Source organism: Cetorhinus maximus, chromosome 13, assembly GCF_964194155.1.
Source record: "Cetorhinus maximus chromosome 13, sCetMax3.hap1.1, whole genome shotgun sequence".
NCBI lineage: Eukaryota > Metazoa > Chordata > Chondrichthyes > Lamniformes > Cetorhinidae > Cetorhinus > Cetorhinus maximus.
This window is the reverse complement of record NC_135891.1, coordinates 43,484,401-43,507,736: the sequence shown is the minus strand read 5'-3', so window position 1 is coordinate 43,507,736 and position 23,336 is coordinate 43,484,401. Positions and strand designations below refer to the sequence as shown.

The 23,336-nt window shown below is 39.6% G+C and overlaps 1 protein-coding gene across 1 annotated transcript; it reads left to right on the top strand.

Moving 5' to 3' along the window:
- The first annotated feature begins 657 nt into the window (after window positions 1–657).
- LOC144688580 (plasmanylethanolamine desaturase 1-like) lies at window positions 658–22,603 on the top strand. Its single transcript, XM_078555322.1, has 6 exons — window positions 658–823; window positions 7,890–8,009; window positions 11,016–11,107; window positions 13,093–13,237; window positions 20,787–20,999; window positions 21,591–22,603. The coding sequence occupies exons 1-6, from the start codon at window positions 679–681 to the stop codon at window positions 21,710–21,712; spliced, it is 837 nt and encodes a 278-aa protein (XP_078411448.1). The 5' UTR covers window positions 658–678; the 3' UTR covers window positions 21,713–22,603.
- Window positions 22,604–23,336: the final 733 nt, after the last annotated feature.

Here is a 23,336-nt window from a genome sequence, read left to right as displayed (position 1 = left end):
CTGAGCCACAGCTGACACTCTAAAATCCAGTTAAATTACATTTGCTGCAATAGTGTTGTCTGCTCTCTGCTACCACCTCAAAGGTTCAATAACATTAACCAAATCAAAAACAGAATTACCTGGAAAAACTCAGGTCTGGCAGCATCGGTGGAGAAGAAATCAGTTAACGTTTCGAGTCTTCACGACCCTTCGGCAGAACTGAAGCATAGTTAGGAGAAAGGTGAAATATAAGCTGGTTTAAGGTGGGGGGGGCGGTGGGGGAGAGAGAAGTTGAGGGTGGGGTGATTGTGGAGATAAGCAAGCAGTGATAGGAGCAGATAATCAAAAGATGTCACAGACACCTGCTGAGTTTTTCCAGGTAATTCTGTTTTTGCTTTGGATTTCCAGCATCCGCAGTAGCTTTTAGCTTTTTGTTTTTATCTCTGACATTAACCAAATAGTGTTTCAGAATTCAGAGCTACTCCCACTCCCAATGCTGGCCTCAGCTGACCCAACTCGTCATAGGCGATGCCAACTCTGATTGGTCAGCACCGTTCCACAACAGGCAGACTTTGATTGGGTCCATCTGGGGGATGAGGTATTTTGATTGGTTATAGGAGTCGGGTCTGTCACGTCATGCGGCGGCAGCCGTGCTGTGATTGGCTGGAGCCTGTTGTCGGAAGCTGGGGCCAGTTGAAGATGGCGAGCGGGCTTTCCCGGAGCGAGAGCTCATCCGTGCTCAGGCTCGCCGAGGAGAGCTGGCACGAAGACGGGGAGCCAGCCGTGCCTCGCTGGGGGCCTCAGCATCCCGGCGCCAAGGAGCTGGCGCAGCTCTACTCTCCCGGTAAGAGAGTGATGGAAGGCGGGGTCGGGGTGGTAGCAGGGGGTGGAGCGACAGCGGAATCTCCCTCCGAGTCCCAGCTGGAGTGGCCTTGAGCGCCATTCCTTTGGCGGGTACCTCACGTAGGCAGCGACAGCTGCTTTGTGTAGTATTGACCCACTGTGGGGTCCGTGATCCCAGGGAACCTGGAAATCGATGGGAATGAAGGGGGAGAGTGTCTATGAGGGGGCAGGCCACGGAGGGGGGAGCTGATGGCATGGGAATGAGGTGTTGTGAGTGGGGAGACGATTGATGGAATGAGTTGCTCTCATAGGGAGGGAGAAGTTCTCCTGGGGAACTGATAGTGGAGGGAGTTTCTTACAATTAAAGAGGGGATGAGACTTCCAAATACTGTAGTGCTAATGAGGGAAGACGAAGACTTATAAATGGATGGGGGAGGTGAAGACTTCTGAAAGTGGAAATAGGGGTGATAAGAGCTCCTGTAGTGGTGGTGGGAACGAGATGGAGACTCAACATGAGAAGAGATGTTGCAGGTTAAAGGGACCTGTTTCAATATCTTTTTAACTGCTGCCCAGGAATTTTGTGATTGCAGGTGACCTGTTTGTGTTTATGTCATCTGTGCTGGTTATTTTAAAGATCAGGATCAGGCTCTCCACTGCAGAGAAAACTCTTTTTTAGTGCTCTATACAGAACAAGTTTAATCAGCAGTCCATCTTGACCTTAGTTGATTTCAGTCTGGATGTTTGGAAGACATATGTATGTAAACCCTGTCTCTAGGTTACAAAATAGAAAAAGCAAGCAAGATTCCTGTGTTGAAAGGGAGAAAGGTGAAACAGCTACTAAGATTCTAGGTTTAGGGAAGGCTGACTTCAAGGGGATGAGACAGAGACTGTCCCCAGTAAATCTGTCAATGGGTAAACTGCATTACTGACACAAAAGAGTGAGAGATCCCCAGGACTAGATGGCATCCATCCCTGGGTTTTGAGAAAAAAAACATTGTGGATACCCTAACTGTAATCTTCCAAAGTTCTCTTGATTTAGAAACCATTCTTTTGAATGGAAAATTGTGGATGTCACTCAGCTATTTTAGAAAGATGACAGAGGGAAACCAGGGAATTATTGACCAGTTAGCCTAACATCTGTTAACAGGAAATCGATGGTCTCCATAATTAAGAAGACTATTGAAAACCTTGAAATTTTTCAGTAAAGATCAAAGCATGGATTTGTAAAATGTTGGTTATGCCTGGTGAATCTGGGGGATGGAGGGTGGGAGGATGGTCTTAATAGGCACATTAAAATGTCATGAACAGTTACAGATAATCAAAAAAGTAAATGGAATGCTGGCCTTTATATGTATAGGAATAGGGTACAATAGGTAGCAGTCATGCTTCAGCTATACAGAGCCCTGGGTGGACCACACCTGGAGTATTGTGAGTAGCTCTGGGCATCACACCTTAAGAAGGATACATTGACCTTAGAGGGAGTGCAGTGTAGGTTTAGTAGACTGAGTGGACTTCCAAGAGTTTTGCTGCATAGAGAGATTAAACAAACTAGGGTTGTCTTCCCTCGAGTTTAGAAGGTTAGGAGATGATTTGATCAAAGATTTCAAGACAATAAGGGGAACAGATAGGGGTGATCTGGAGAATTTTTTCCGCAGGTTGTGGAGTCTATAACGAGAAGACATAGTTTAACAATTAGAACCAGATTTTTTCAGGAGTGAAATTAGTAAACACTTATACACAAAGGTGGTGGTCTGCAGCTCTCTTTAGTCAGTAGCAATTGATGCTAGATCAATTTTAAAATTTAAAACTGAAATTGCAATAACTTTGGTCAATAAAAATTCATCAAGAGTATGGGACAAAGGAGTTAGATATGGAGTTAGGTCGCAGATCTTCCATAATCTCATTGAATGGCGTAACAAACTTGAGGGGCTAAGTGATCTGTTCTTGTTCTTGTGTTCCCAGTTGTTGTATTTTGATTTGCTGTGTGAAGGTCTTGGTGATGTCCCTGGGTGGGTTATGGTCACAAGTGAAGAACATTGACCACTTTAGTGGCAGGCAGTTCTAGAAAACAGCATGGAGTCAATTCTTCAGAAGGGAAGGCAAATAATTTAGATCTGAGTGCACTTTTTAAATTGATGAATATGGCCTTTGGTTTGTGGTGATACAGTAGGTTAAATTTAAATTTTATTATGTGGGATCTTGCATTTATTACTGTTTTGAGCATTTGTTTGTTTATTTTTGGGATCGATAAATTTATGGTAACTAAGTTAAATTTTGCTTTTAATATGTGGAATCATGGGATCCTACTACTGTTTTGGCAATTACGTCCCTGATTCTGATGATTTTAAATTATATCCAAATTTCTGGGACATTACTTGAGCAACTGTTGGTCAGGCTGTATGTTTAGGGAAATTCCTCTTTTTTTTTGTTTGTGCGCTGTGATAGTGAAGCAATGATTGTGGTTGTGAAGCTCATGAAATGTGAGGTAAACTTTATTTCTGTAATGACGAAGCTAAATTACCATCATATAATGATTCAAGTAAAGATAAAGTATTTGAACACTGTGCAATTGACCTGTCAGCCCTTTTTCTCTTGCCCATGCCATTATTTAACTTATTTTAACTCATTCTTAACCTTTATTGTTTGTTTTAACATAAAAATTATTTACCTTACTACGTTTGATTTCCTGTTCCGATAATTCATTTTAGAATTTGGAAGCAACTTCCTTAAAAGCAGCATTTTCAGCCTTTAAATTGATGTAAACCCTGGATTGTGAAGATCAATCTGTTTGCAGCAGTCTGTGATGTGAAAATGTATAAAGTACATCCTTGCTACTTGTTGATGGTCTTTATAGCTTCACAGTTTCCGAACACAAGAAGAGGGGAGGGGGATTCAGAAGTGTTTTTGCTGTTCTTTTCCAAACTCTTTTCCGTGCATTGCCTTTGACCTGTTTCAAAATAGGGCCAAAGTTATAAATGAAACCTAACCAATAAATTACGTAAAAGTTGGCATTATCAACTTTTGAACATATACTATTACCAAATGACAGCAAAACAAATCCCGGTGAACTAAGTTAAAAGATAGCCACAGATTTTCTATATAGAAAGGTGACTGCTTTACTGTGCAATAAAGCGCAACAATGTTGGAGAGATTTGAATGATGTAAATCTTGAAATCAAAGCTCTAAAACTTGATGTAAAACAAGAGCCGTTCATGACCTCGGGGCAGCCCAAGGTGCTTTACAGCCAGTGAAGTATTTTTTTGGAGTGGAGTGCCGCAGTTAATTTGCGCACACAATGTCCCACGAAGAGCAATGAAATAACGAGTTGTTTTGGTGATGTTGCTTGAGGGATAAATGCCGGACAGGACACCGGGGAGATCTGCCCTGCTCTTCCAATGGTACGATCGGATATTTTTATGACCACCTGAAAGGACAGATGTAGCCCCAAATAATGTAGTCAACCATCCTAATATCTTTTTTGGCTTGTTCACAATTTGTGCCTGATGGGACGGCTGGGGGAGTTAGTGATGATAAATTTTTCTTACAAAGAAATTCTTGAAGGAGCTAGACACATATTGTTTAAAAAAAAATCATGAAGGTAACATATTCCAATTGTGTTGTTTTGGGACACCACAAATTGAATACTTATTACTTGGAAGTGGTTAAAATTGAGCTGTAATGGGCTGTCCTTTTAAGGCAGTGGTTCTCAAAATGTGGTTCACGGGCTGGTCCAAAACACAAGTCATTGATGTGCAATGCCAGGGCCGAAGCCATATGATGGAATGCGCCAGAACCCTCATCCATGCCATCCATCTGGCATCACACAACCAGATTAGCTTCCAGGTGTGCAGCAAGAGTCGTTATAAGTCTGAGCAACAACAATGTAGTTTAATAAGCATGACTTATGTTACTATTACAACATACAGCTGCGAGATCGGATTTTCAACACCTGAATGTGTGCAACCTTACATGAGACTGAAGCTCTCCAGTTTGAAACCACATCACCTCATTGGTGATTCATCAGAAGCAACACTGTTCTCCCTATTAATTCTGAGTTCCTTTTGTGGTGGCAAGTGAAAGTGGGTGGGGTAAGACTGGTAGGTGGCCCTGGGGCTCTTTTGCCTCACCTATGTTGTCCATGGATGAAAAGGTTTGAGCACCACTGATTTGAGACAAGAAAGTAATGGCTATAAATAAATAAACCTTGAGGCCACTCAGTTTCATTGATCGCTCAAGGAACTTTGCAGTATGCTTGTCAGTTTCAGGTTGCAGCTCTGAAGCATACACCAGTTTAAACTTGAGCTGGGACATCTGCAATCACTGACATACTGGTCTTGAATTCCCTGCATGGATGCTTCCCAGAAATCATATCCAGAAGTACTCCCGCTCCTGCACCTATTCCCCTGCTGTCAAGGTGTGCTGGAATTCCCTACCAATTTAAGAACAGGTGTATATCATCAAAAACAATTGGGGCCCAAGCAAAGTGCCAAACTTACCTTATCCTTCCTTTTAATATGAAAATAAATGATCCAACTTGTTCAAATGAACCTGCAATTGGGCAAGCTTTTCAATTTGTAATATACCTTTTGTTACTGACCAGGTGAGGAGGGGTGAAATGACTTCCCTATTCTACCACTCCAGGTCTGACTGTAACAGTTTTATTTTTGAGAATTCAGAGAGGATGTTCCTTCCGAATACTGGAGGAGTCCCACTATTTACGCTTTCAGATTATAATTAGTCAGACAGGTTTTCTTAGGTTAAACAAAGAACAAGATAAATTTATTGAAACCATTTCCTGAATTGAAATAAAATCTAGGTAAATTGCAATCACCATTCATACGTCTCACACATTCGCCCACACACATACTGGTACAGATGGCAGAACAAGAGGATAGACTTGAGAAATGTTTACAGTTTGTGAGGATAAAACAAAGGAGTATACGAGTAGCTGTTCTTGGCTGGCCTCGATGCGGTGATTCCACATTGCGGCCGTTTTGTTCAGTCATCTTCCTGGGTGTAGTTATATGGAGCAGATTTCCAACTTTTATTCCCAAAAGATCTCAATTTGCAGTAGATTTCTCTTCTCGTGATAGTTACTTTGCAAATTTGGGCATAATACTTCTGAGAGAGAGAGAGAGAATGGCTTTTGCAGCCTTTTTCAGTACAGCATTCAGATGTGTCTCCTACTTGGTAAAACAATCTCTTAAAATACCCTGCTGACTATATTCCAGAGAAATTCTGTTTGTCCAAGTCTGCTGCGGTCATTGTTTTAGAACAGGTAATTGTGCTTTGATGTCTCATCTCAGATACACTATACTGAAACTTGTCAAATGTAAGTTAACAGGAAATGGAGTCTTTCTTGCCCTTCAGAGGGTTGTGGCTTTTTTTTCCACCCCACTTGGTGAAATGCAAACTGTATATTGTAGCCATCTTGCAGTCCCCATTGTCTCTTAGGGGTTTCAGTTTTTTTAAAAAAGTCTAGCCAGAAAAAGAAAAAAATAAGAGATTGTATTTTTTTGAAAAAAATGCACCTCCTTGTAACACTTTCTGTAATATGAAGACCAGAACTGAGTTTAGTACTCTGTGATCTAGTCAAGTTTCTATGTAAGTTTAATATAACTTCTATGTTCTGAATATTAATTCTTAAATCAACCCCAGTGCTTTATTTGCAGTTTTTATGGTTTTGACCTGTGTTGCTACTTTAAATAATTTGTGAATCTGTACCCCTAGTTCCCTTTGCTCCTGTACTCTGTTTAAACTCTTATTTTCCACGGGAACTCCTTATTTCTCCAGCCAAAATGCACCATGTTGCAGTTATCTATATTGAAACTAAGTTGCCATTTACACACCCATTCTAGAATTTTGTTAATGATGTCTTGTCTTGTATTTTGTCACAGTCTACCTTGGTGTTAATTAAATTTGGTATTGTCCATATATTTTGATATTTCAATATTTTGACATTTCAGATCATAAAAAATGCCTAAATATTTTTAAATAAGTTGTAGCAGGTTATAAGATTTTGGTTAACTGTATTAGATATTGTTGCCATCATTTACTATCATGGCTTTCATACTCACTTGGGTGGCCAGCCATTGATACGATGGCCCCTTGTAGTAAAAGCTGACGAAGTAATGCTTATACAGATTGTTTGAGAGTTTTTAGTACAGGGAATATTTCTTGATGTAGGAATGTGTCAGCATTCATAAGTGTAAACACAGTAATGGTGTTAGTGGCTTATGCTGGATTGCACTGTGTGCTCTTGAGTTTCTTCTCAGCTTTCCTGGAATTCACTGGAGCTCAGTCAACTGTAACCGTTGGAGTTTGAGTAAATTGGACAACATGGTATGACTTGTCTGCACCATCAAAACTGACTGATACATTTGGATAGATAATCCTGATCAACTAACATTCTGGGCATGTGCTTGAGCAAAGCTCACTGTTTAGATGGATTGTGTGTTATCTGAGTCAGGATGCCACCATCTTTATTTTGGGGTACAAATCTCGTACTATTTATAAAATTAAATGGGAAATTGAGCCTAAACCAGAGGAGATGGACAAGGAATGTCCCTAAACTTGAAGCTGAGAAGGTAGTCTTTAAAAGAGCAGTATGAAGTCAATCAGTCTCAAGGATTCTAGCCACATTTGGATAGATAATCTTTTCCAAGGCTTCACAACATATCCCAAAAACAACGCTTTCTTTGGTGCCCCTAATTTTAATTAATTTACATTTGTGGTCCATGTAAACGTTAAGAGCTATTTTCCTTCAAGTACCCAGTTTCCTTCCAGGCTGTAGACTAGAACCCAGCCCCTCCCTTAGGAATTATAACGATGCACTAGTGCCCCTACTTGCTTATCTGAAAGATTGACTGTACAGTGCTTTGGTATTTCAGCCAAGGAAAGTGCTTCATTTAATATTGTAGTATTTCAAAATATAAAACAACTGGCAAGCTATATTTGTGCTGAGAAAATAGAGGTAAACTTCAGTCATCTGATATTAAAAAAAATTCAATAAATTTGCATATTTACTCAGTTAAAAAACTAAATTACTATTTTTTTTTCTCCCACAGTGAAACGATTTCAGGAATGGGTGTGTGTTATTTTAAACATTGTTCTAATGAACTGCAATTTCTGTCATCTGGTCATAAATTTCAACTGGGACCACATCCATTTGATCCTTATTGGAATTAGTAAGTATACGTTTAGCAAGTAAATGTTTAACATGCTGTGCAACGGAATTATATGGCCCAAAAATGCTTCCTATTTGACCCTAGACTGAGTTTTTGATCCAATATGCTTTCCATCACAAAGATCACCCAGTTCATCTCCATAACATTGCCACCTCTGCCCCCGACAGCCATGATTTTTAAAGCTATCAATAGGATTTCTATTTACGTTTACATAAGCTATCATTCTTGAACATAGCATTGAATTACTGTTTGTTACTATTATAATTGACAATTGACTCCTGGAATTAAGTGACTTCAGTTACAGCCTTGGATCCATACAAAATACGGCAATTCCAGCATCTATTAATTTATCTTACAAGATGTCTATGCATCTTGTGCTTCATTTACATATGGTTGGCTCTAGAGGTAGAACTGTATTACAGGAGGAATGATTTAAGGACCTTGAAGTAGTTTTGTTTACTTGCCTCTGGTGACAGCAAAGATAAGTAGCTGCCAATGTGCTATTTCATTCAAGTAATTGATTGGCAAACGTTCTAGGCATGTGCTTGATCAAAGCACATTGTTTAGATAGATTGCATATTATTTGAGCCAGGATGCCACCATCTTTGTTTTGGGGTGCAAACCTAGTACTATTTATAAAATTAAAGCAAGAGGAGATGGACAAGGCATATATCTGAACTTCAGGGGCAGAATTTTGCCCTCGGTTGGCGGGCGGGCCCCACCGGCTCGGCGGCGGGCGGGCAACCGAACTCCACCGCCGAAACGGGCCCCACCGCCATTTTAAGTGGGCGGGCCAATTAAGGCCTGCCCAACGGGAAGCGCTGTGCGCTTCCTGTGCAGGGGGGGATGGGATTCCCCAACTGTCAAAGTGCGCTCTTTCCAAAGCTGTGCATTGCTGTAAATATGAATTTAAAGCTAAAGTAATGATCAATTTCCATTTCATTTAACAACTTGCATCTATACAGCACTTTTAATGTAGAAAAATATCCCAAAAAAATCCAAAGTGCATACGCGCGAAAGAGCGCACTGCTCCCTGAGATTAAGTGCTGTCTCGGAGATCAGTGAAAGTGTTACAAAGTTAAAAACTTATTAACATGTTCCCCTCATGTTACAATGTCACACGAGATGGGACATGTTAATAAATATCACATAAAATTTATTAAAGTTTGTAAAAACGGACATGAAAACTCATCCCGCCAGTGGATAAGGTTTCATGTATTATCAGAAGCCCGCTGGGGCTCCTGGCCAGCCCTCCAGCCTTAAGGTTGGACGGGCAGGGCCTTTAATTATCTTAATTACCCTGTCAATGGCCTCAATTGGCCATTGACAGGTCGGTGGGCGGACAGCTGATTTCGCTGTCCGCCCGCCTTCCTAAAGATTTAAATGGACTGGGATGACGTCGGGGGTTCCTCCCGACATCATCCCACGTAATTTTCCTGTTGGCGAGTGGGCCCCGCCCCCAAATCGCCGCCGGGAAAATTCTGCCGCAGGTTGAAAAGGTAAACTTTTAAAGGACGGTAGCAAAGTCACTCAATCTCAAGCCCCAGATTAAGGACAGCAAATAGTGCATGAAAAGAAATTACACAAATAAATACAAGAACAAAAGTGGTGTCAGCTGTAACTCAGGTAGTGATCTTCCCTTGGAGAGAAGGGCTATGAGTTCAAGCACCACTCAAACCTGAGCACAAAAATCTAAGCTCACATTTTGATGCACCACATTCTTCCTTGTCACAGATAACAAAGTAGGAATAAATGGGTCATTTTCAAGTTGGCGGACTGTGACTAGTTGGGTACTGCAAGAATCAGAGCTTGTGCCCCAGCTATTCACAATCTTTATCAATGATTTGGATGTGGCGATTCAATGTAACATTTCCAAATTTGCAGATGACACAAAATTAGCTGTAAGTGTGAGTTATGAGGAGAATGCAAAGACCCTTCAAGGGGATTTGGAGAGGCTAAGTGAGTGGGCAAAAATTTGACAAATGAAATACAACGTGGAGAAATGTGAGGCTGTCCACGTTGGTAGGAAAATGGCGAGAGGCTGGGAAGTGTTGATGTTCAAAGGGACTTGGATGGCCTTGTTCATGAGGCACTGGAAGATAACATGCAGGTACAGCGAGCAATTAAGAAGACAAATGGTATGTTTGCCTTTATTACAAGAGGATTTGAGTATAGGAGTAAAGATGTATTACTGCAACTGTATAGAACCTTGGTAAGACCATAGTTGGAGTATTGTGTGCTGTTTTGGTCTCCTTACTAAAGAAAGATATGCTTGCCATAGAGGGAGTCAGGAGTGTGATGGAATACTCTCCACTTGCCTGGATGAATGCAGCTTCAACAACACTCGAAGTTTCACACCATCCAGGACAAAGCAGCCTGCTTTATTGGCACCCCAAGCATTCATGCTCTCCACCACCAGTGCACACTGGCAGCAGTCCTTTCATGGGATTGCCTTCCTTTTACGTCTTTAACGTTTTGCAGCCTTGCCACGTTCCTCAGTTCTCAGCGTTTTTCCAACTCTTGCTGTTGTGCACATACTGACTCCCTTCGCCCCACCATTGACAACATGCCTTCAGTTTTTTGGGTCCTAATCTCTGAAGCATCACCCTCAATCTCAATTTCTTCACCTCTCTCTCCTAATTTAAGACCCTCCTTAAAACATGCCTCTTTAATCCAGCTTTTGTCATCCCCGCCCCTAGTATCATCTTTGGTTCGGAATCTATTTTTGTTAAGCACTTTGGATTTTTTTGGGATATTTTTCTACATTAAAAGTGCTGTATAGATGCAAGTTGTTAAATGAAATGGAAATTGATCATTACTTTAGCTTTAAATTCATATTTACAGCAATGCACAGCTTTGGAATAGATTTTATTTAAGGGACTTGTTCTAAACATTTGTTTGCCAATTGTTGTGTGTGTGTATATATATCTTGTACAATCTTGTATCTTTTCAAATGCCCGAGTCATAAAGGTGGTAAATGTTCTAATTGTGTTTTTTTTTGTCCAGTTGCAGGGATGATTACTGCTGATTTTGCTTCAGGATTAGTCCACTGGGGAGCAGACACGTGGGGTTCTGTTGACCTGCCTATACTTGGCAAGGTACATAATAGGACTGTACTTCAGGCTTTCTTCATAGCCATATGCTGCAATTACTTAGTTTGGTGTTTCTAGCTTATGAATTAAACAATGTTTTTCTTTTTCAGCCATTATCGTGTATGCATGCGCATGCGCACGGTGAGGGGGGAGAGGTGGTGTGGGCATGAAAACTTCAAAATTGAGCAAGGATAGAACAGTAGAGGCAGCTGAATAGATGATTGCAATCTTAGTGACAAAGTCCGTATGCTCCTTAAGTCTGGATCAGTTTCCATATATGTGTTGGTAGTAAACAGAGAGCCAAATTGAAATGGTCATGGTGAAATAAAGCTTTAACATTGGGAAAACAGAAACTGCATTTGGTTCTTGCTAAAAACTCTAACCTTGTTTCTGACTCTCTTCCTTCCCAGCTGCTCACTCAGGCTGAACAAGATAGTGTGCGGTCCAAAGTTCTAGTCAGTGAATTTTCTTTCAAACTCTGTATCTTGTTGTCAAAGTAATAACCCCTGCAACTTGCCCATCTCGTCTCCTTTGCAGCTATTCTGCCTCCTCTGTTAATGATTCTTATCCATGTTTTTCTTACTTCCCAGTGTAGACTTCTCTCTTTCAGAACCCCCTCCCCCGCCAAACTCCTTTTTAAATAATTTGCTTGTCCAAAACTCCAACGTTTTCATCCTGACCATTTTGCTCATCACCTGTGGTCTCACTGACCTTGACTGTCTCTTTTATTCCCCCAACATACCAAATGCATGTCTTCATGAACAAATTGGTGCATGGCCTCGACCAGCTGTACCTTTAACTTTCTCCAATCCTAAATCCGAGCCCATGTTCAACAATCCTCTAAGTCTGAGCTCCAAAGCATCTGCTCCTTCCACTACCCCTTCCCAGGTGTTTCTCAATTACCAGCAAAGCTTTCAGCTGTTTGGGACTCTCTACTTAAACCTGTCTACCTTGTTATTTCCTTCCTAAATCACCAATAGCTAGTTTTATTTCTATCTACTGTGAAATGTGTTGGTATTTTTATTACATTAAAGACACTATTTAAGTTGTGTCCCTGCCATGCTGGTGCCTGTCTCACTCACCAACTACTTGTTAATATGGTAACGGGTATATTGTCTGCATGCCATTTTAAAACGTGCTCCTTTGCACTAATGTGGTCATTATTAGCTGGTTACATCGCTCAGTTGTAATGTTCTCTTAACATTGCTTGAAGGGTGATAGCTTACAGCCTGCCGCAGGAACCTTCACCAGTTGCTTCTGGTAGCTGCTGGAAATAGCTCGTAGCCTACTTTTTTTGGTCCATTTTAAGAATCCTTAGCTCCTTCCATCTGTCTGAAATGCAGCTGGTTGAACACACGTACCACGCACATCTTTCTCTATTTCTTCCGACCTTCCCAAAGTCATCTTTATAATGATGAACCTGGACCATCAAATCTAGCTGAAAAAAGCTAACTCAGTAGTGATTTTGGCAAAATTGAAAGGCTTAGTCAATGAATGCTGATGCTAAATTGTATTGACATCCACATTTATCCACATTGATACATGTTTATAGATGTTGAAAAGCTAGATTCTGCTAACTATTGAATTCATAGGAAAATTGACAATAGTAAATAATACATACAAACATCTGGGCCATGCATTCAGGAACTTTTTACTTGTCATGGGATGTAAACATTGCTGGCAAGGCCAGCATTTGTTGCCCATCCCTTAATTGCCCATGAGAAGGTGGTGAGCTGCTGCCTTGAATCACTGCAGTGTGTACTCTGGAAGTTGCTCTCTGATTTACTCTATGATAACAGTAAGCGCTGATAGCCTCTCCATTATTCCAATCCCAAACTTTTATGCACTTGTGCACATATTTTAGTACCATACTGAAATTATGCACTGTTAAAATGGAAATATTATCTTGTAATGTAGGAGCACCTTTTGTGCCAAAAATGTTCACAAGCTGCTAACACTTTTTTCTGTAATGATGTTTCCCCTTCTTCCAGGCTTTCATTAGACCATTCAGAGAACATCATATTGATCCCACTGCTATAACAAGGCATGACTTCATAGAAACAAATGGCGATAACTGTATGCTTACTGTGATTCCCTTGGCTAACATGGCATACAAGTTTTTTTCTGCACCCCCAGGTATGTTGATCGGATGCATTGATTTTTCAACAAGTACAGTGTGATTGGTGAATAGAACTGGCATGGGATTAATCAAGATCAGTTTATTCCTTTAAAGGCTCCCCAGCTGGCTGAGTGGATTTATCCAGGGAGCAGATGAGCCATTCACAACAAGGATCTATGTTTCCATCTCGAGCATTATGCTGAGTTAACTGATTTCAGCAGGGTTGGTGGTAAATGTTAGAATTGGCCAGAGTTACCATTTTAGAATTGCAATCTAGTAGCCCTTTCTGGGTGAGGATAGGATTCAATTTTGCTGTGATATGTTCTACTATCCAATACTGTCTGTTAATATTTGCTGTAAAATCTGAGTAAGGTACTTGAGGGGGATTTAAATCAGTGGATCTGTACCCCAGTATGTATTCCATGACTTTAGGAGAGGAAGGCAGAGAGGAAATTGACAAGGAAAAAGATGTTTATTATTGTGAATCATGTTCAGTGTTCCACAGTAATCTACATTTTAGACTCCAGGACATTTTGAGGATTTGATGAGACATTTATATGAATGCATGTTATTTTTAATTTGGTAACACTTGCTCTGCATAGTACATTGTTGTACTTTAGTATGAACTATGCAGTAATGTCATTACACTTTGTCCATGTCCCTTTTTAAATGCTGTAAGCTTTGGAATGTGTAAAACTTGAAAGATTCCATGCAAATTGCAAATCAGCACCTCTTAACAATTATCGAATAAATTGATCAGAGTTCATATTGTTGCTCAAGTTCTACTTCCTCACCATTCTCTGTATGTAAAAAAAAAACTTCATCCTAAATTCTTTATTTGATCTGTCAGTGGCTGTCTTGTATTTATGCACCTTGTTCAGGACTTGCCCAAGAGTAGAATGAGTGTGGGTACGGAGAAACTTCATATATTTAAAGACTTCTATCAGGTTTCCTTTTAGCCTTCTCTCTTCAAAAGAAAAGAGTCCCAGGCTGCTCAATCTTTCGTGATTGTTGCAACCTTGCACTTCTGCTAATACCTCAGTAAATCATTTCTTTGCTTTCTCCGGTGCTTCAATATCCAAATATAGAATGGATTCCTGAACTACACACTGTATTTTGGGTTTGCTTTAATTAAGAATCTACATACATTTAACATTACCTCTCTGCTTTTGCATTCTGTCTCTATAAAAGTGAACCCCAAAAGCACTTTGCTACTTGGAGTAATTTGTGGATATGTATTCATAGATCTGTTTGCTGCATTAAGTCTTTAATCACACCTTTTTTCCTCCTGTCAAAATAAACTCCCACATTTTGCCATATTGAATTTTATTTGCCTGTACCTGCCCACTATGCAGCTTGTTTGTCTTCCTGTATTTTGGTGGAGCCTTCCATGTTAGCTATACCCCCAGTTTGATACTGTCTGAAAATTTCAACACAATACCTCTAATTTCTGGGTCTAACTCATTTATTTATAAATAATGGCCAGGTTGCCAAGAAAAATCCTACTCCTTTCCAGTAGTGCCGTGGACACTTTTTTATGTCCAGCTGATGGGCGAGGCAGGGGGGTGTTCTTAGTTTAACGTCTTATCTGAAAGATGGCGCCTCGAACAGTGAAGCACTTCCTCAGGACTGCCCTGATGTCTCTAGATTGTGCTCAAATTCCCAGAGTGGGCTTGATTACATTGATTTTGACTCATGGGTGAGAGTGAGATGCTCTTTTTCCCTCTCTCACCACCACTGAGCAATGCCACAGGTGATCCAAAATAAAAAGCAGTTACTGAGATAATGCTTCTTGTCTGCAAAACTGTTCAATTAATTTAATATTAAAATCACTGTCGGGAATTTCCCATGGACATGTTTGCCCCTCTTACTGTGGCTTAAGTTATGCTTTAGACCCGAGTGGAAAATTTCACCTGAGCCTCGTGTGCTGGATATTTTCAGCTGCTGTGAATAAGCTTTGCAGGTGTGAGAGAGGTAGCATAAGAGTTTTGATTTTTCACCTGAGGAAGCTAATGAGCTAGAGTGGCAATGTGCGTTACATGACAACCAGGTAGAAAATTTACAAATAATTGGGAGATATACAATAGGATGGAGACACGGATTTTTCCCTGCTCTTTATACAGCTCGAGCTATTAATTTTCTTTTAATAGCTAAAGGTGTTTGGGCTGTCACTGAGGAGCGCAGATGTTTGCACCAGCATGGAATATTTGCACGGTCCATTGATTCTAGTCTTAGACATTCCAGCTGGAGGTGACCTAGGTCATGATGTGATCAAAATCATGATCACTAGAGACTTGACAATGGGGAAAAACTACAGGGTGAAGCCAACAGCTGTCCTTTGCAAGATGTATTGATCTACTTTTAGTAAGGCAGAAGAAAAAAAAAAAATCTTAATATGTCAATGGTTGATGATAAAGATTTGGGGGAGGGAAAGAAATGAACAAATGATGTGCTTGAAGCAGTGTTTTAAACTGCATACTGCTAACTCTTCAAGTAATGTCATAGGAGTCTGTGTTTCTCTGCCCATCTGTCAAACGAATTGGGAGTCAGGTTAGCATACTTTATTTAACTCTCTAAGGGCAACATTTGAATGCAGTCCATACATTTTGGCTGAAAAGTCTTTGTGTGCTTATGTGTGTATCTTCAATATCACATGAAGACATTTTTATAACATTACTGAGTTGATGTAATGCATTTACACACCTTTTCCTTCCCCAACAAATGTGTGACGGTGATCTAAGCTGTTTTTGAAAATGGATTTTTAAGTAGACACCTTAAAACAAAATAGGCCATTAAGCTCTCAGGCCTTTCTGACCTCCAGGGTAAATGTCAGAGTCTGTACATGCAAACGCAGCATTTTTCATGAACTTGTGATGTATGAATGTAAAATAAGCTCGAGTATTAATTATGAAGTTATCAATGTCTGTGTGCTTCTTGGAGGAAAGATTTAATAGTTTGTTTATAGGAATCTGGTAAACGTTCTACCTATAAAGCATTTTTTAAAATTTACTTGTAGCCTTAATCTAATTTCTCGGTTTCTTCTTTTTAAAAAAAAAGTTATTTTCCCAAAAAGCCCCCAGGGAATGCTATGAAGTGATCAAACGTCATGGTTAATTGCTAATGAAATTGACTTTTTTTCCCAGAAAATGCAGAAATGTCTTTTGTAAAATTGAAGAAAGCTACAAAGTGAGGAATTCATCCCCACCCCATCCCCTTTCCCCTGCCCAGTTAAGAGAATGGTTGGTACCAATTAGATCTTTTTGTGCTGCTGTTGCATCAGTCACTGGAAGGTACCAATTTTAACTGCCCCCAGGGGAGGTGGTCATGCAATGCAGCTTTTTGGCAGTATTTTTAAGATGTAGAAGTGTGTAGGGGTTTCTGAGCAAGAAGCTGGATTCTACATTTTCTTCTAAAACACACTTTTAAAGTGATTTGCTCTACTACCTTTTCAGAAGATTATAAAAACTACTGTTGCATCAAAACCCTAAAGCCGAGGTTCTTAATGAGTTGGAGGCCAGTAGGCAGTACCCTTTTCATTGCCTAAAATCCAAATGTGGAACTCTGATTAATCAACTTTAGATATCATCCCATTTAATTAAATGTTTGATCTGTTATAATTGAAATCATTTTGAAGATTCCCTAGTACCTCCCTTATTTCACCTAAGCAAAAATTATTGAAGAGCACCACCTGCAGGGTTATTGGAGTTTCAAGGCTAAGTGAATCTATCTTTTGTTATGCATCAATGCAATGAATGAACCGAGTTTTATAACATGTCACATCGAAGTTTATTGGGATTCTATGTGGATGATTCATGAGAAATTTGCTTTTAAAAGTGAAAACCTAGCAACATTTAAGATCCTGGTTATTAAATGCCTACAAAGAGTGGTTTACCAAGGTGTGTCTACAATGGACGTTTTCTACAGCTGCCTGAAGGCTTTAAGTTAATATTCCTCCATAAGTTACTCACTCTTGTTCAAGATAATATTCTAAGATATGTAGTGAAAAGCTTCATCCTTGGCTTAATCAACTTGGTGAGGGGAACAACAGGTTTCCTTGTGTGTTTATAACAACAAGGTTCCTCCTTACCTCGGAGGCCCCACTGATGCTTCTGCCCTAGCTCAACTCCTGTGAAAATCCCTGGATAATGCAGGTCATATTGTATCCATAAACTGGAATTGAGCTCAATAGGGTGAAAAGAATTTTAATCCCTAGGTGATTACAAACAGCCCATGGGTGACTTTAGTTGAATATCACTTGGGTTCTATTGAGAAAATGAGAAAGAGATTTTCAACTGTATATTTTCTGTGGGCAAGAACTGTTCTGAAAACTTGTGTGTTAAAGACATTTGTTTTATAGGCATTAAATTTGTATTTGAATCTAAATCGATTTTAAGTTTTAGTTTGACCACTTATATGGAACTAAAGTATATTTCTTACAGTGGCTAGAAAGTGACTTGGAAAGTAGTTCTTGAGAATTCTGGAGGATAGGGTGATGTGATGAAAAGAATATCAGCTGCTGGATTGGTAGGCTTGTAGAACAAGTTATAAACTTGTTTCATGAAAGTGGAGGGTAGAGCCAGGACTATGATGGAATTTGTAGATGAGGATAATATCTTCTTCTGGGGCGTAAGTAAATAGTGAAGTGAAGAGGGGAGTTGAGGAAGTCAATAAGTGAAGCATTGCAGTAATCTATCCTTTTAAGCATTTGAGCACTGAAGGGAGAGGATTGGTGATTTGAGCAGGTAATGTTTAAGAATCTGGAAAATAAAGTAGTTTTAGTAATGAAGTTCAGCTTGCACTCTAACAGAATACCAAGCTTGGGTTCAGCCCGAGTGAACTACCAAAGAGTTTCATGGAATAGAAGTCCAAGGTACGTAGGTGCCGGAAAAGCCAATTATAATGTAGCAAGCCACAGCTTATTAAGAACCTTGCCAGACAGTCCCTTGGAAAATGAAGAAGAGAATGTAGAAAATTGAGATGCCTGAGAATGCTGTGCAGCGACTGAGAATGACGCTGTGTTTGGAGTTTGGCCACGATCACAAGGATTACCCCTATACACTTCCATAGCTCTATTTAAGGACTTTGTGCCACTGAGTTGACATCACAAGGAGGCAGTGGTGGAGCTGCACTGTGCTGTTTGTTTTTTGTATAGTTGCGTGAAATTTAAACCTTTTTCTATTTTGTTAATCGTTTGTCATCTTTTTGTAAAATTGAAATTTTGAATAATACGTTCAAAAAGGAAAAAACGGCTCTTGATTAGAGGATGGTGATAGGTGGAATAAGTTGGCTATTAATTGGGCAGCATAGAGGTGAGAAATAAAAAGGGATGCTGACATGATGATTACTGCAACTATTGGAAGATATTGTGACTACCTTAGTACAGACTGGAGTGGAACTGAGAAGGTAGTGCCATTGGGCTGCATCACTCATAAGTGATGGAGTAGAAGGGAGTGGTCAATATTTTTTGAATGCAGGGGGAAAAAAATCCATCTTAGAAGAAAACCCGCGACAGGCTGCGGAGTATTTTTTTGTCCCCACATCTGCAGCGTAAAGCTTTTGAGTTAGCCTGCTTGCTTACTGTCATGTTTTTGAGCAATTTGGTACTGTAGATGGATATGCACTAGAAATCTGGTTGATGGAGACCAGCCAATTTTAAATACTTGCGTTGCTGACCTGGAACTCAGCTTGTGGATTTAGAATCATAAAATGTTTACAACACAGAAGGAGGCCATTCAGTCCGTTGGGATAGCCTTCTGATGGGGCAGTTCACCTAGTGCCATTCCCCTGCCTTTTCACTATAGCCCAGCATTTTTTTCCTTTTTCAGATAATGATCCAATTCCCTTTTGAAAGCCTCAAATGAACCTGCCTCTGCCACATTCTCAGGTAGCATTCCAGATCCTAACCACTTGCTGCGTGAAAGTTTTTCCTCATGTCATCATTGCTTCTTTTGGCAATTACCTTAAATCGATGCCCTCTGGTTCTTGATCCTTCCACCAACAGTTTCTCCTTATCTACTCTGCTCAGACCCCTCATGATTTTGAATACCTCTTATCAAATCTCTTCTCAGTTTTCTCTTCTCAAAGGAGAACAGTCCCAACTTCTCCAGTCTTTCTCTGTAACTTTCTATGTATATTCTTAATCCCTGGAACCAGTCTTGTGAATCTTGTCTGCATCTTCTCTTATACGTTCACATCCTTCCTAAAAGTATGGTGCCCAGAACTGGTTGCAATGTTCTATTTGAGCCCAAACCAATGTTTTATACAGATTTAACATAAATTCCTTGCTTTTGTAATCTTTTGCCCCTATTGATAAAGCCCAGGATGCCATATGCTTTATTAACCATTCTCTCAATCATCCTGCCACCTTCAATGATTTATGCACATATACACCCAGGCCCCTCTGCTCCCTTTAGAATTATACCCATTATTTTATATTTTCTCTCTGCATTCTTCCTACCAAAATGAATCGCTTCATAATTCTTTGCATTTAATTTCATCTGTCACTTGTCTGTCCATTCCACTAATCTGTCTATGTCCTTTTGAAGTTCTACTCTATGCTTCTCATAGTCCACAATACTTCCAAGTTTTATAACATCCACAAACTTTGAAATTGTGCCCTTTACACCAATGTCTAGATCATTAATATATATCAGGAAAAGCATGGGCCCTAACAGATACCTGGGGAACTCCACCATAAGCCTTCCTCCACTCCAAAAATAACTACTCACCACTTTTTTTTTGTTTCCTGTCAGTCAGTCAATTTCATATCCATGTTGCTACTGTCCCTTTTTATTCCATGAGTTGTAACTTTGCTCATATGTCTGTTGTGCAGCACTTTAAAAGTCCATGTACTCCAAATCAACAGCATCACCCTCATCAACCCTCTTGGTTACCTCATCAAAAAAAATCCAAGTTAGCTGAACATGATTTGCTGTTAACAAATCCATGCTTGCTTTCCTTACTTAACCTGCATTTTCCCAAGTGACTATTTTGTCCTGAATTATCATTTCTAAAACCTTCCCCACTACCAAGGTTAAATTGACTAGCCTGTAGTTGCTGGGTTTAACATCCTTTTTAGAACAAGGGCAAAACATTTGCAATTCTCCACTTAGGTTTTGCACTGATGATATTAGTCCTACCTTGTTTTACATCTTCATTGCAGCTATTCCAAATGCAAAATACACTGCACTGGCATGTTTTCGATCAAGAAGCTGGATTTTATGACCAGGGTGAGAATGTTTAGGTGCAAAGTTTGTGCCCTTTACCTCTAACACAGCAGAATTCTGAAGATTCGCCTTGTATAAATACTAATTTCACACCAGAAAAGGACTTACTCCGGACAATGGTTATGAAAGAGATTCCAAATCTCAAGGGCGACCGGATTAATGTTGATGTAGTAAGATTTGCAGTCATCTTTAAACCAGTTGTATAAAGTAAATGGTGACTTAGAAAAAAATGTTTTCATGTTGAGTAATGGTGTGGTATGCATATATGTACTTTCAAAACATTGGTAGCCAGTGTCTTTCTGCTTATATGCTTCTAATGAAGATGTATTTCTTTCTACAGAGTCCATGTATGATATATATCCTTGGGAGTGCTATGTTTTTTCTCTTGGATTATTTGTGACACTGACCAATCAGATTCACAAATGGTCTCATACGTATTTTGGACTTCCATCATGGGTCTGCCTTTTACAGGACTGGCACATTATTCTGCCCCGAAAACATCATCGTATTCATCATGTATCTCCACATGAAACCTACTTCTGTATTACCACAGGTCAGCAATTGGAATCAGCCAGCTAAGTAGTGTGTGTGTGTGTACCGTTTCTTATTTTGTAGGCTTAGTCAAGGCCCCATTAGTGCAAAAAAACAATAAAGGATATCAATTAACTGCCTTGGGAAAGTAGGCCAAGAGTTTATTTCTGTGACTGGCCATGTGTTAACTTCCCACTCAATCAACCTGAGGTGCTTAGTGAAGCCTCGATGGTTTTTTTGGAAATACATTCTTTGGGTGAGATACCCTTGTGTACTCAGCACACAAGTGTACTGCTCGAAGCCGGAGAACAGGTTACCTGACCTCTAAACCTGCATATGATGTGGAGTGTTCAAGTGTAGGGAAAATGTAGATTATTGTGCAAAATACATCAGTGTTTTTGGTATATTTCACTAAGCAGTCAGATGTGAAATGAGTACAGAATGAACCTAAGTTTATACATGTCCAGACTCCACTCTAGCTAATTATTTTCCTTCAAATTTACATTTTATTGTTTGAATTAATGATGCCACTTAAATTGGTAACTCTATGAAGTATTATGCCTGTCCTTTTTAAAATTCAGAGTAGAATAATGTGTAATATTTATGTTTTAAGGTTGGCTTAACTACCCCCTGGAGAAAATAGGATTCTGGAAAACTCTGGAGGGCATTATCCAAGGATTAACTGGAAACAAACCCAGAGCAGATGATTTCAAGTGGGCTCAGAAAACAAAGTAACCCTTTGCCAATGTTTTGACTTTTTAAACGACTTCTTGCCAACTAATTGCACCAGCCAAATCTATGACTGCAGTCTGAAAATGATGCACCCTGGAAGCGCATTCTACTTGAAAAATAAGGACTCATAAAACTGAAGATGTTTGAATGAACTTGAAAGTATTTGAATAGTGATCCTTTGATGTAGCCATTTCTGTTTTTTAAATTAACATTCACATAATGTAATATGAACACAATGTGTGTTGCACTTGACATTAATGAGGTCAATAGAAATATGTTCTAGGGATACCCTCGTATAGCTGTGGTAATACTGGAATTTCATCTTGGGGATGGAATTGCTACAAAGTTGCAGTGTCCATATGGTGCTTGCTTGTTTGTGTACTATAATACTGACAAGGCCTTAAAAATAACTTGTTTGCCAGAAATATTTAATTTCATTATTTTTGAGTATGTGTGTAATATATATATTATATATATAATGTAAAACTGCTGTATACTAGTTATTGTTGAATTTAAAGTCATACTTTACAAGTGCTTGCATATAGTGTTAGGCAATTTGACCTAAGATCTGTTTTTTTTATCATAGCTGCTTAAAATACAGGAAGAATTTAACTTTCATTGAGGAGTGGCTCAATGTCAACATTTCTGATGTCTCTGTTCTGCTGTCCAGTATTTTACAATTTGGAACTATTGTGGAAGCTTTAAGGTTTGAAAACCAAAAGCACTTTGCCACAGGGTTCCAAGGCTTTATAAGATCTAGGAATATAAAGTACTTTGCACTTCATCAGAAATTTAAACTTGTTATTGATTTTCAGTACCTGTTGATAAGATGGCTTCATGTAGTGTTATGGTTTTAAATACAATTGCCAAATAAAAAAATTGAGCCATTCCTAATACTTGTAAATATTTATGAATCCAGATTCTAGAATTGAGGAATATTTGCATATTACTGGAAAATTGTCTGAATAGTTTGATACCACTCAAATACTAGTAACTACTGTAAATAAAGCCAAGGCCAACTACAGTGACAACTTGGAGCCTATCACATTATTAGTTCAAATCATGGTAAGATCTCTAAAGTATCTCCATTCTTAGGATAAGCAAATTTGCATAATCCAGTTATTGGGTTTACTCACTTTAACCATAGTGAAGGAATTCTTGTTTTTAGATCCTCTAAGTTCTCAGCTCTTTTTTTTATTAAAAAATATACAATTTATGTATTTATTATCCATTTGCATGCAGTTTTTGACTGGAGCTCCAGTCAACTTCCTGAGCCAATTACTTCTACCTCCATTTTTCTTCCCCCCCCCCCCCCCCCCCACCTCAGGCTTGTCTCTCCTGTTCCCTTCCCTTGAAGTCTCCTTTTGGTTACTGTGCTTTTCTACTCTACTGTCACAATTCCAGCTTACGGTTTCCTTCTGTGCCCCTCTTGGCATTGTCTGAAGTTTGAGGCACCCATAAAGGCCTTATGAGCAGCAACCCAAGTGCCCCTTACTCTGTCTTATTGTTGAGGACTAACCTTGCCATCCTCCCCCCCCCCCTCTCTCTCTCTCTCTCTCTCTCTCTCTCCCTTCCCCAACTCCCCACCTCATCCACTATCATCACTTTGGACTCTGCTTGTGGACCA

What these genes read in the sequence shown, in the direction of transcription:
- LOC144688580 (XM_078555322.1), top strand. Translation starts at nt 679, where the DNA reads ATGGCGAGCGGGCTTTCCCGGAGCGAGAGCTCATCCGTGCTCAGGCTC. An exon ending in TTTGATCCTTATTGGAATTA is followed by an intron (nt 8,010 to 11,015) that starts GTAAGTATACGT and finishes TTTTTTGTCCAG; the next exon opens with TTGCAGGGATGATTACTGCT. An exon ending in GTTTTTTTCTGCACCCCCAG is followed by an intron (nt 13,238 to 20,786) that starts GTATGTTGATCG and finishes TTCTTTCTACAG; the next exon opens with AGTCCATGTATGATATATAT.